We start from the raw sequence: 12500 nt of genomic DNA on the forward strand, positions 1-12500 counted from the left end.
TGGGCTTATGTCCCAAGAATATCAGTACTAAGAAGTTAAACGAGTTGGTGGCGCTACACGAGTCAATCTGAATGGGCGCCAGCCCTGAGTGGACGACTCTTCAACTTCATTTGGGTAAGCTTGTATAATTGCCAGCAAGAACAGGGTCGTCTTGCTTGTTTCGGTTTCTGTCTAGCACATCATTGACGTGAAAGTTGATAATCCCATGGGGGTAACCACTTTGAAAAAGAAGTTAAGGAATGTAGGTTAACCTGAAAAACTTGGTCGTTGGTTCATTCGTTCGTTCATTCATGTAAGAATGTGGGTTCATGCATGAAACGCAATGTAGGTAAACGCCATCCATTGCGCGCGGTTGTGGAGGAATGTAGCTTGTTCCAGGCGTTTCCAGTCCTCCCTCGTTTTCCCCGAATACATCATCAGATTACGGTAATAATGTTGCTATACCCTCAAACATGTCCAACCTCCCTTGACAAAAAATTCAATTAGATTTCACAGCTCGAGCTTATCGCCTCTCCTTCGGCTAAGCGAGGTTGAAAAGAGAACTTGCCACACCTAAAAAAGGTTCTCACCCAGTAAAGATCACTGATGATCGTTAAACAGTGACTACACAGTGTTTCGATGAATTACTACTAGTCATTGAAAATAGTCTGAAAATTTATTTCCCTGCAGTTGATGTATTTCCTCCCTGTCCCACTAAGAGAAGACGAAGCGTTTCTTTCATGACAGATTTCGAGGACATATTACAGTGCACCTCTCTCTTAACAGACACTTCTAGACGATTGACACCTAAAAGAGGACAGTAAGGGTTTTTTCACACAGTTCTTCAGTAATCCTCTTTGACTCTCTCAAAGGCGAACAGCTCTGTAAGACGGATACTCGGTGACGGTTCAAACGGTGCCCTTCTTGGGGAGAGTTGACTGAAGTAACTCTTGAGTGCTACGCTAATGCAAATCTTGAAACAATCTTATTTCAGGTTTGGACCCTCAGAAGGAGTTACTACAAGCTGAGAAAGCCATAGAACACGTTCGTTCAGAGCTGAATGACGAATGGGATTTTCACAGACATTACTCGGGAACTGGGTACGGACTTGATGGTTTTCCCATGGTGCACCTCGCACTATGCCTTTCACATGGTACTATGGCACATTCCTTTTGCGATCTCGGGTCAGTCCTTCTCAGCGCCAGAGGCAAGACTATCTTTTGAACCTAAGCTCTCTTGTCCGTATAATATTCCTTTCTATACATCGTTTGCCACGGGGACTTTACAATGTACCTTTGTCCAAAAACGAAATCAAACCAAAATGAAATTTCAAATTATGTCGACCTCAGGTGGGGTATTTCTGCAACACCTTGCGGTCAGCGGCTTTCGATATCCAATTGCACTAACGCTGAAACAGGGTGAGGCAGTCACGTGGTTTTCACATTAATTTCCAAGGCTGCTTCAGTTTGAATTGCCTTTCTTTACAACTGATTGATGAGTTGTAGTTTATCGCAAGAGAAATTCCTTTAGTTTCAACTGATACGGCGGAGGAATAAAAACCTAAGAAGGATTCCCATCTAAGAATTATGGAGATCATCATAATAATGAGGGTGACCGAGAGTCGTCATTTTTAGTGTTGAAATGACCTTAACCCATGGTATATTCCAAAGTAATTTACATGGTCAATGGGGTGAAACTGAACAATGTCAAATGCCCAAAAGGCTATATTCCAATTTTTTATGATTGTCTCTGTCTTTGCCATCTGTTTATAAGTTTAGGCATTAGAGGTTGAAAGAAATCATTAAATCATTAAGTTTTGCACTGTTTATTTCAATTCCAGCAAACTTACGAAGGTGCAACAATTTTATTTTCTGTGCACAATATAAAAGAGATTGACAATTAGCAAGTTAGTGGAGAACAGTCGTTCTCCTGCAATAAACCAATCAACTACTTAACCTATGAAACTAATAGTTAACAGCCAAAAATTAAGTAACTTGACATAATTGACTTTTAAAAGAATTCTTAATTCTAGTTTGAATTCTCAGGGATTTTCAATTCGAGCCCGTAAAACTGGACAAGTCAGTAATCGACAAGTAGATGAGACTCGCAATTCCTTCCATTCTTCTACATGTACAATTTCCTATATGAATACGCAAATTTATATTCTTGCAAATATTTTCTACTATTTTAATGCGCTTTATTACTAATCTTTTCTCCACCCATGGGTAAGAAATGGTACAAGTGACCATTTTTCTTTTCGGATTTTTTTAGCACTTCTTTTCTAAAAAAAATTAAAAGGTTAAGTTCTATGGGTGCATATTTGAATTATGGGAAAGTATCTCGAGTAAAAACCGTTAATGATGATGATTTATGAAGCATATAAGAAACCAATAAATAACAAGGGCGCGCATCCTGCCACGCACTCTTGACAAGTGCATTTCATCCGTGATAGATCCAAAGGGAGGAGAGGGAAGGGGACGAGACCTGTTATACCAGCTACGCTTTGTCCATTTCTAGTCCTAGTATATACTGTAACTAACCATGTACTGAGAAGGGTCATTACTTACACTACAGTTAATGCAAGAAAACCGATTTTCGAGGAAATGTTGTAAATTAAATTGACATTATAATTCAAGCGTTAGCGGCGTCTCGCTTGTCGTGATAATTGTCACACAGTTCAACAGAGGTTCTCCAAGCATTGATCACGTGCTTTAGTTGCACTTCCGATGGCAATGCATCCAGTCCTGGCACTGGTTCATGTCCTTTGTTGTCAAGATGCCACTCGATGTATTCACCCAGGCTGAATAAAAGGAGACACAGCCGTTGTAAGATAATTCGCAAATTATTCAACATGAGAAGGAGTTTTTCATGTCATATCTAACCACCAGGGGGTGGATTGAAATGAAAAACCAGAGCAAACCAAACACAAGGAACAGCCGAGTTTTATAACTCTATCAGATAAAATATTTCTTTGAATCTTCAGTGTAGCTTCTTAGATGAGCAATAACGGTAATTAGGGAAAGGCAATCCAATATAAAACTCCTCGTTCATGCTGGTAAATAGCCAACTACAGATCAACATTCCACAGATGACTATGTCAACCATAGACACACTAGTGACTAGTGGTAAAAGAGGCAATCTCTCCAAAGTTACCTCATTTCTTCTTCTCCGGGGACTGCATCACCTCTTAAGTTCAGCAAAATAAGCTCCAGGACCTCACAAACAAAGCAATCCAAGTCAATCCTCCTCATTCCATTGCTAAACTTCATCAGCTGCCCTCGGGACATGACCTGCTTGTAGGTTTCCGAAATCTGCTCAAACGGATCCTGCAAAGGCAATAACAAGAAGGTAAGTCTTAGGCATTGCTATTTACATATCTCTTACAGTGCTTAGATTAACAACCGACAAAATTCCGTGCCCCACTCGATCAATCAAATTAAAACTTGAATCAATCGTGGTGTGCCAAGCAAGTGTAAGTAAGCTCTCTATGTCGAGTAACGAGCGAAGCGAGTCGCAAGAAATTGCGCAGGTGAGCGGCAAAGCCCCTTGCCCTCGCGCCTTCTTTCGCGAACCACTCGCGCACGACTCCCCCAATGTAGAGCTTGTTCCTAGCTACTTTGCGTCTGATTTTATACTGTCTTGGAAGTCTAATTGCTAAAATAGGCTGTTTGCGTTTGTTCCGATTACACGGAGTAACTACTTTCTCGTTTATTTTACGACTCAATTAAAAAGTCGCCTTCCAGTCTCCTTGTTTTTTGTTTTTGTTTTTGGGGCTAGAACGGGGGCGACACTGTTTCTGTTCAATGATAACTTGGAAGTTTAATTCCTCAGCTCAGCTGAATGTTGTTACGAAGTCCTTGCTAATGTCGTGCAAGGGCAGATGCAAGTTACAGGTAGAAATATTCATATTCCTTACCTCGCCTCGCCTTATAAGAATTTTGGCTCTCTCAAAGGTGAGAAGTCGCCAGAGAGAGATCACGTGACGTAACTGACAGTACTGCTGAGCCTGGAAAGGAAAATGGCAAAAAAGAAACTTAGATTCGACCTACGAAGAATTTTTCGGCAGCTGTGCGCAGAATACTAATGACAGAATACCCGGAGTGACATACATTCAAAAGGGAAAGGGAAGAGGAAAATCGGGCACACAAACGCGAAGGTTGCTGTATCTATAGTAATAATAATAATGATGATTAAAATCTTTATACAGGAACACGCCATCACCTATGGGCGGTTTTCAGACGAGAACTGTTACTAAATTAAAACTATGCTAAACAATAAAAACACTACGTACGTAAAATAGACAATAAAAAGTACAAAGTCTCATTGTTCCTATCAAAATTATGCTAAAAGATGTGAAATTCAATTCTTTACCGTACAAACTTAACTCTAGTTGTAGCTAAAATTTATACCTTCAAACTCCGTAGAGTATTTTGTTGCATGCGTAGCACCCTTCCTAGATAGTCACTGAGGAGCCTTTCAGGGGTTCCCCCAGTGGAAGATAGAAAACCAATGGCAATGTCCAAAGATGACAGCACCTCACAGATGTCAGTCAGGGAGCGAAACTTGCTTATAACTTGACGGCTTACTGCTGAACTCAGAGGAACCTGTGAAAAGACAAAAGTATATTCGTAGTTTAATTGAACCGCACAGTTCTTTAGACTTCCTCTAGTCATCAATATTACGATGATTAACATCACGCATTGTATTGACTACATTCAGGTCCAAATATATTCGAGGGTGAAGGTACCTCCTTCAGGCGCTTCCATTACTGCAAAACTCTGATCACTCACGTGACTAGGATTATACCATAGAAATGGCGTACCCAGTGATATCATTTATAGGTGGGGTGCGGGACATAAGATCGTAGCTGCCTAAGCACCTTGATATGTATATGTCTAATGTCATTTTCATAACGTCGTAAAGCGCCCATTCATTCGTTCGTTCGTTCATTCATCGCCCATCCATCCATCCATTCTCTCATTTACTCTCCGTTGAAACTACTTTACAATCGAGGCATATGCCATGCGGGGTAATCGTTTCTCGTACAACTACTTTTAACATCGTTATATCCCTAGAGGCTAGTCTGCAGGCTAGCTCTAGTATACTAATAAGAATGATGTTACCTGACGAACTTTAGCCTTTACGGCAGCAAAAACAGAGTCCAGTTGGATATCTTTACTGAATGCAAACCTCTCATCCTGCAATAACAATTGAGCAAATTGCGCTTTTAAACTCAAATATAATAAATCGAAAATAGAACAGCAGCAATAAACGCTTAACACTACACTCTTTCTGAAAGAGTAAATGAGAGTAAGTACACCACCATGACAACCTATTTGTGCGAAAATAAATATATATGTGAATCATTAACTAGGCTCGATTTCCGCCGTCTCCCGGGTCCGGTCTTTGATCCTCCCTCCTTCGGGGGGATGAGTGCGGGCTCATTTTCTCCGAACAGCGGCTGGTAATCGAGGTTAATCATTAACTTACTAAATAAATATAAATAATGAATAACAATAGAAATCTGACGAAACACTTTGACCGATATGCCAGCGTTCCACACTTGCACACTTGAGGTCTCAAAATAGTCTCCTCTGACTATTGGGGGGTATCACGGCTCCGAAAGTCCAACCTCTTTTTTCTATTGGTACATAGATTTACTGACGAGCAGCTATGTTTACTGAGCGAAAGTCTTCAATTGCTCTCATGAACATTCACCGTGACCGTGGTGCTGTCACTGTCAATTGACTCGCTAACCTCTTGTTGACAGTTTGAGAAATGAGAATCCTACGAAAAACGTCACAAAAGTTGTTCTTCTTCATGTGACATACGCAATCCATCTTAACTGCTGTATAATTCAACTTTCTTAGCTTGAGTGACTAATTTCAGGCAAAATGGTTGAATAGGCTTTTATAGAGTTGTTTGACGAGCCCCTGCTGCAGTTTTTTACAATGCAGCAATGCATTCCACTGTTGTTCTTTACAAAATGTGGTTTACCAACCTGATCGAGAATGATTAAATTTAAGGATTTATAGGAAACGTAAACACTCAAAGGTGTTTACGTCAATGGTTATAGGAAAAATTAACAGAGAGATTTCTCGATATAAACACAATAATAGTCCGGCAATGGATTGGTCTCCCCAATCTTTCAATCTAAATCCCACATGGAAATTCTACAGTTTACCTTGAAATCAATAAGAGGTTTTCTCCTAATGAACCTGTCGATCAGCTGTCTTTCCAGTGCATCCCAGTTGTACTGTACCAACGTTCCCCGACCCACCTCCAGAGAGTAGTTGCATTGAGCCAGGATGAGCGGAAGTAGATCTCTGTCAGTGTCATAAGCAATCAGTTGTGATGTGGTTACGTCTTGTAGCTGTATGTGAGGCAGATCCCTAAAGATCAAAAAGGGCAAATGGTGTTAGTATCCGTACTAACCGTAAAAACATTTAAACATTGCCCCGTTTCTCAGCACGATTCCAGGATGTAAACTTTGTTTTTCATTGTACTAGTAGATACTCGACATCTATCGAACAATAATTTTTTTTTTTTTGCGTATTATTGCATTTCTTCTGTTGTTTTAGTTACAAATTCGGCTAGTTTGTCTTTGGATAGCCGTGAAAGGAAAAATCAAAAAATAACTTCGAGCAGCTTTGAAAACAAGCCGCTAGCTTTAATTAATGTGTACCCTTATTCTTCTGATTGGTATTCTTCGTATAAAATTGAAAATTTTCGCGTCTTTTTACTGTCATGGCCCCAGGCCGCCGGTATACGCATCTAACCGTCCCAGCCTACAGTAATGAACTATCTTAAATTCCCTACTTACTTGACTTCTCCGCCCGTCAAATTCTGGTACCGTTCGTTAAACTCGTTATGCAACATCGTGAGAAAAAATACCAGAGCCGTGGAGCAGATGCCCAACCCAGAAGTACTGGGCAATAGTACTGCAAGAGGACGCGAGTTATCCATGGACATCTCGCATACATCACTTGGAGGACGAAGGCGCCCTGTTTCAATAAAAGGATTGGTTCGCGTTAGATCCCCGGGGGACACTCCTGGGAATTCTTGGTGGGGGTATGCCACCCGGTTCTCCAAATCCTGACCCTATTTCAAACCACAGAATGTCATTTTTGAGACCTGGCCTCTAAACTCTATACCCATTCTCAGACCTGGGCTTTAAGAAATTATGCCATCATTACTTAGATTAGAACAGCAACAAAAAAGATTTCTTAAAATCCATTTTCTCTTTCTTTCTTACTCATTTGGAATTGAAACAATAAATACGTTCGTACACTCCCTAGTTCCTTTGAAAAGCATACCCGATTCCAGACCAAAATGAGCAAATTCTAGACCCGGTTTCAGAGAAAAAAGGCGCAAATCCCTTCCTTTTGGGGCGGCACATACCTATATGGCTTGTATAGGGGAGTAACCCCCGGACGTTAGATGATGTTCATTTTTGCCTTACGGGGGTGTGACAGGGACACCCACTAACAGGCGGGGAGGCCGCCCTACAGGGTCTACGCCTAACAGTGAAGCCCGCCCATCTGAAATTACCTTCCGACCCGTTTTTTTTGCAGGGAATCTCCCTATCGAGTGGTATCTACCTTGCAGGATACAGAGTTTCCGCCCTTAGGTTCTAATTTTCTTCGTCTCAAAATTGAAGAGTCAAAACTGTCCAATATAATTTAAATTGACAGTTGTCCCCTGTAAAGGATCTGTAAAATATACTTAATCTTTATAGCGCAAAGATATAATCATCACCTTCCCGTTGTTTACAACGATCAAGTTCTTCTTGCAAAAAAAAATTACGCTAGTTTCTTAGCTTACGAGGGATATTAAGAGCCAGTTTCTGTAAATATCGAGAATCCGGCGACAGTTTCAAAATTTTCACTTTCTTCATATTTTGCCCAAATAAAGCCTTTAGTGAGTTATTTTCGAAAATACAATTAAAAGATCCCAAAGCGCTCGAGTTTTTTCAAAATCGAGGAAAGTTTGAAAATCGCCATTTTGGCCTCCCGCCGCCTTTGAAAATTGACAAAAATGATGCATTTTCGTTTCGCTCGTGCTGGTAAACGTGATAACATCTAGCAATGTACTTTTGATATTTCATAGCACTTCACTTGCTCTTTCTAAAACACTAGATTACTTTTGAAAAGCTGTCAAAATAGTCTTGTTTCTGGCCGTTTTAGTTACCCCAATAGAAGCGCTTGAGCGACTAGGCTAATTTTCGCTTACTTCTACCGCAAGAAAAGCCAACTGGTACATAGAATTTGAGGCCAAACTAGTATGGTACACACCCTTTTAGCACACCCTTTATACTTTGTTGTGTGAAAATTTTTTCCGCGGCCCGCAAAAAGTGTCCCGTAGAGAAACGGAAACGTGAAGACCATTTTGCCACCTAAATCAATTTACGGGGCAACATGTTTCCCTACATACTTACGCAAACAATTTAAAAATTGCTCTGAAAAACCTTCCACGTGTTTCTTACCGCTTGAATATCGGACAATAGACACATATGTAACTGTTACCTTTTGATTTTTATCTCATTGTACCGAATAAGTGCTAAAAACGCTTTCATTGCCGACTCGTGTATGTCAACACTCAGTTAATAATATACAACCAAACCAATCAAAACAACCACAAGATTTCAACTTCGGTTCGTTCCACAACACGTATTGCATTTTTGAAAGCCTATATTTCTTTTAATACTACAAATATAATTTATAAGTTTGTAATAAGCTGTTTGATCGACCTTCTTCCTAAACAAAGAAATTGTGAATGGTTTTATACCTTTCAGCTTTGCTCTCAGGGACATTTTGTAACATTATATTGCGTGACAAATTCGGTCACCCCTTGAAAGCAAAAACCTATGAAGTGACTCCGCTCATCGAAGAACAGATGAATATTTTTAAAAATTTAGGCTGTTATCTGATTACACGGGCAGCGTAATTTGTCAGCTAGTAAAAAGTATTAAAGAGAGACAAGAGACAAGCGTTGCGGCACGGTTCCCACGGCAGAACATTTTCAAAATTTTGAGTTTCGTTTGGATCGCCCTTGTTCTGAGTGATTGCGGGAAACAATCTACTCTAAAAACCTTACCAGTGTGTTTTTCCAGTTCATCTACTTAACTTCCATTTGTCTGTATTGGTATATGAAAGTAATTCTTGTCCAGCAACCTTGAACTTTGCGCAAACGTACGCGATCAGCGACTTAATCGGAGGTTCTATCTAAGGGGGTGAGGGGTGGGGATATGTTCAGCCAAAAGCAAAGCTCCGGATCCGTGCGAACACTGAAGTCTTTTGATGAAAAATTCACTGTCGCATACCATAAAAATCAAAATGATCGGTACAGAACATTTTACCGGGAGAAGAAAGGAACACAGAAAAGAATAACCCGTGAGCAGGCCCGTCTTCTCCTAACTCCTTTAAGCGAGAAAAAATAAGAGGAGTACTGGGAGAGGAAATTTACCTCTTCGGCCGAGCGAAATTTGAAGGCTCCCGCTTCCTGGCCTCTTCCAATCATTTGCGGCCATTATTCCATGTGAAGGAAACAGTCGACGCCTGCAAGAGCCATAATGGCCCTTGACGCCTAGCTTGCGTGTCTAGCCTGCATAAGAGGCGTTTTATGTTATTTAGTTATTTCCTTTTTTTGCATTTTCAGGAAGCGCCTCACCATCACGAGTGTCTGGCGCTCCTGCGCTCGCTTTGCCTGAAAAATGCAAAAACTGAGAGAGCCTTTTATGCAGACTAAAGTTCGGCTGCTATCGGATACCTTACCAGGTGCTCCGCAATGAGCAGAGCTGACCACGCTTTTCTTGGTGAATCACAGCCTGGATGAACCATATATCCACGAGAAAAAAAAAAACGCACGGGCGAGTGATATTCCTCAACCGTCATACAGAAAAAACCCGCAGATTTTCTTATTATTATTTCAGCCACATTCACCCTCAGTATATGACCGGTATCTTTCATAAAAAAGTACCTCTCCCTATCCGGGTTCAGTAACTGGTTAAAGCGACTAGTATGGAATAAGTTAGGTAAATAAAAAAAGTCAATCAAGAGCGTCGCTTGGGAGATGCTCTGCTGGCTGTGTAAACCAACAGAAATAGAACCCCTAGAGAGTTGCGTTAAAAAAATACGTAACAACGACAACGCCCTCGGGCCCCCTAAGCCGTCGAACACACATAAATGTTCGAAATGCAGGAACGTATAGTTCAGCCAGCATTGACACTTCTCTTGACGGGTGTACCTGATCAACACTTTATATTTGCTTGATAAAGATTTTAGTATTAAAACAAATTATAACAACAGGCCAGTAGCTGAACAGATACAGTAAAATAAAGGAGTGAAGGAAAAATCAAAAGAAACAACGGTATACAACGGCAGTCTAACCTCTCATAATGAACCTGTGAGCACAAAAAATACGAAGGCCGGATTGTCCTCTTAAGGGAACTGATCGTTTACGCCCATGCTTACAAAAGGACCTCTCGCAAGTCATGTTATGTCCCAGAATTCTGCTAATCGACCTTTATATTTTTGACTCCATGTCCGACCCTTTTTTCTCTGAATACCTAAAATTAGAGGAGCTGCGTACTAGGAGCTCGGGAGCGTACTAGGAGCAGCGTACTATTGAATTCCCGGCTCGTGCGGCTCGAAAATTCCCCCCCCCCCCCCCCCTTTCTAATGGGCCGCCCTTAGTGATGGCGAAGTCCACCTTGGAGCGCACAGTTTTTTCCCCACCCCTCACCCCCTAAAAATATACCTTTGTTTAGTTACGATGGCGTACAGTTGCGTTTGCTGGACTAGTGACATAATATACTACACCAGACAAATGAAAGGCAAGTAGATGAACTGGAAAAAACGCTAGTAAGTTTTTCCATGTGAATAGTTTCCATGTGAATAGTCGCAATCCCTTAGAACGAGGGGGAATTGAAGATCAAGATTTTTAAAAATGTACTGCCGTGGGAACCGTAATGTTCAGTGTTCTGTTGCAACTGCCGCAACGCTTTTCTCTCATCGAATTTAACTTTTACGACTTTTTCTCCCACTACTCGTCTAATCAGATAACAGCCTTAATTTTAAAATATCAGTTGTTCTTCGTTTTAACTCATTTCATAGGCTTCCCGACGAAGTTTTTTATTTCAAGGGGTGACCGAATTTGTCACGCAATGTAATGTTACAAATTAAAGTGTCTCTGAAAGCAAAGCTGAAAGCTATGAAACCACTCACAATTTCTTTTTTTTGGAAGATGGTCGATCAAACAGCTTATTACAAACTTATAAACTTGTAGTATTAAAAGAAATATAGACTTTGAAAAATAGAATCCCTGTTGTGGAACGAACAGAAGCTGAAATGGTTGCTTTGATAATATTAACTCGGTGTTGACATACGCGAGTCGGCAATGGAAGCGTTTTTAGCACTTATTCGCTCCAATGAGATGAAAATCAAAAGGTAACAGTTACATATGCAGGGGCGTAGCGTGGGATTTTGAAGATGTACGCACGAGAATAAATTTTTCGTAAGCGCCCAAGGCGCTTACATCTAGGGGGGTCTGGGGGCATGCTCCCCCCGAAAATCTCGGAAATGCCATCTCCTGGTTTTTCTGCGGGGCATTTTCAATAAAAAATGTGGCAAAAATGCAATAGAAAGTTGTACAAAAACAATGAAGACAGGTCACAAGCAAAGGGCGAGGCGTCGACCCTTAAGACGGGCAAACTCCGTTACCAACCTGTCAATCCACGTTCTTATGTTTATGTATATGAGGGATTGCTAGGGAGCTTAATCTTTCGTCCGTCATCGTACTTCGCAGAGGAGATTTTAGTCTCTTCATACTACTGAAGCTACGTTCGGCAGTGCATGTAGACGTTGTTTAGTTGTCTTGTTAATTACGTTGAAGTAATCGTGTATCGATTTTCGAGCCATATGTGTGTACTTTGTCTCACGAAACACACGAAAACACTACAGAAGCCAGTGATCACGCTCCTCAAGTCGCAGAAATATTCATAGGATTCTCTAACAGTTTCTTCGGAAAATCAATCACTGGGGCTTCACTCTTTGACCTCACAAGTATATAGATCGTTTTCACTGTCACGCAACAAAAAAATAAATTGGAAACCGTCCAGTGGAAGAAGCCGAGAAAATGACATGTTACAAAAGACGTAATATATCAAACATGAGATGCAGTGTTTCATCACCAGATGAAACACCGAGAAGAGAGTTGAAAATACGACGCGCAGCGGAGTATTTTTGACGAACTTCGAGGTGTTTCATCTGGTGATGAAACACTGTGTCGAATGTTTGATATTTCTTCTCAAACAAAATCATTTTTGAAGGAGAAATTAAGGATGCAAATACTAAGCAGTGTTTCATCCGATTTCCAAACACTCATTAAACATTAATTTCCTTTGTATTTTCTTAATGAATTATTAATGAGTTTGAGAATAATATATAAACAATTTGTCCAAGTCTCAGGTCTTTGTGGCCCACAGTTTCTGAGTTATTTGCCGAAACGTTTCACGCACCCTT

General features: G+C 40.7%; 1 protein-coding gene across 2 annotated transcripts in view; it reads right to left on the bottom strand.

The window, feature by feature from the left end:
• Positions 1–1800: 1800 nt before the first annotated feature.
• LOC140937042 (E3 ubiquitin-protein ligase rnf213-alpha-like) overlaps positions 1801–12500 on the bottom strand; it is a 108546-nt gene continuing 97846 nt past the window's right edge. Inside the window, exons 75-81 of one of the 2 annotated variants that reach the window (XM_073386568.1) lie at positions 6803–6983; positions 6164–6371; positions 5103–5177; positions 4389–4583; positions 3896–3985; positions 3133–3305; positions 1801–2779 (exon numbers count right to left, since the gene is read on the bottom strand). In XM_073386568.1, coding sequence (XP_073242669.1) covers positions 2611–2779; positions 3133–3305; positions 3896–3985; positions 4389–4583; positions 5103–5177; positions 6164–6371; positions 6803–6983 — 1091 coding nt within the window. In that variant the 3' untranslated portion in view covers positions 1801–2610. The remainder of the gene's footprint in view (positions 2780–3132; positions 3306–3895; positions 3986–4388; positions 4584–5102; positions 5178–6163; positions 6372–6802; positions 6984–12500) is intronic. The other variant, XM_073386569.1, reaches the window with a different exon arrangement.

Source organism: Porites lutea, chromosome 5, assembly GCF_958299795.1.
Source record: "Porites lutea chromosome 5, jaPorLute2.1, whole genome shotgun sequence".
NCBI classification, from domain to species: domain Eukaryota; kingdom Metazoa; phylum Cnidaria; class Anthozoa; order Scleractinia; family Poritidae; genus Porites; species Porites lutea.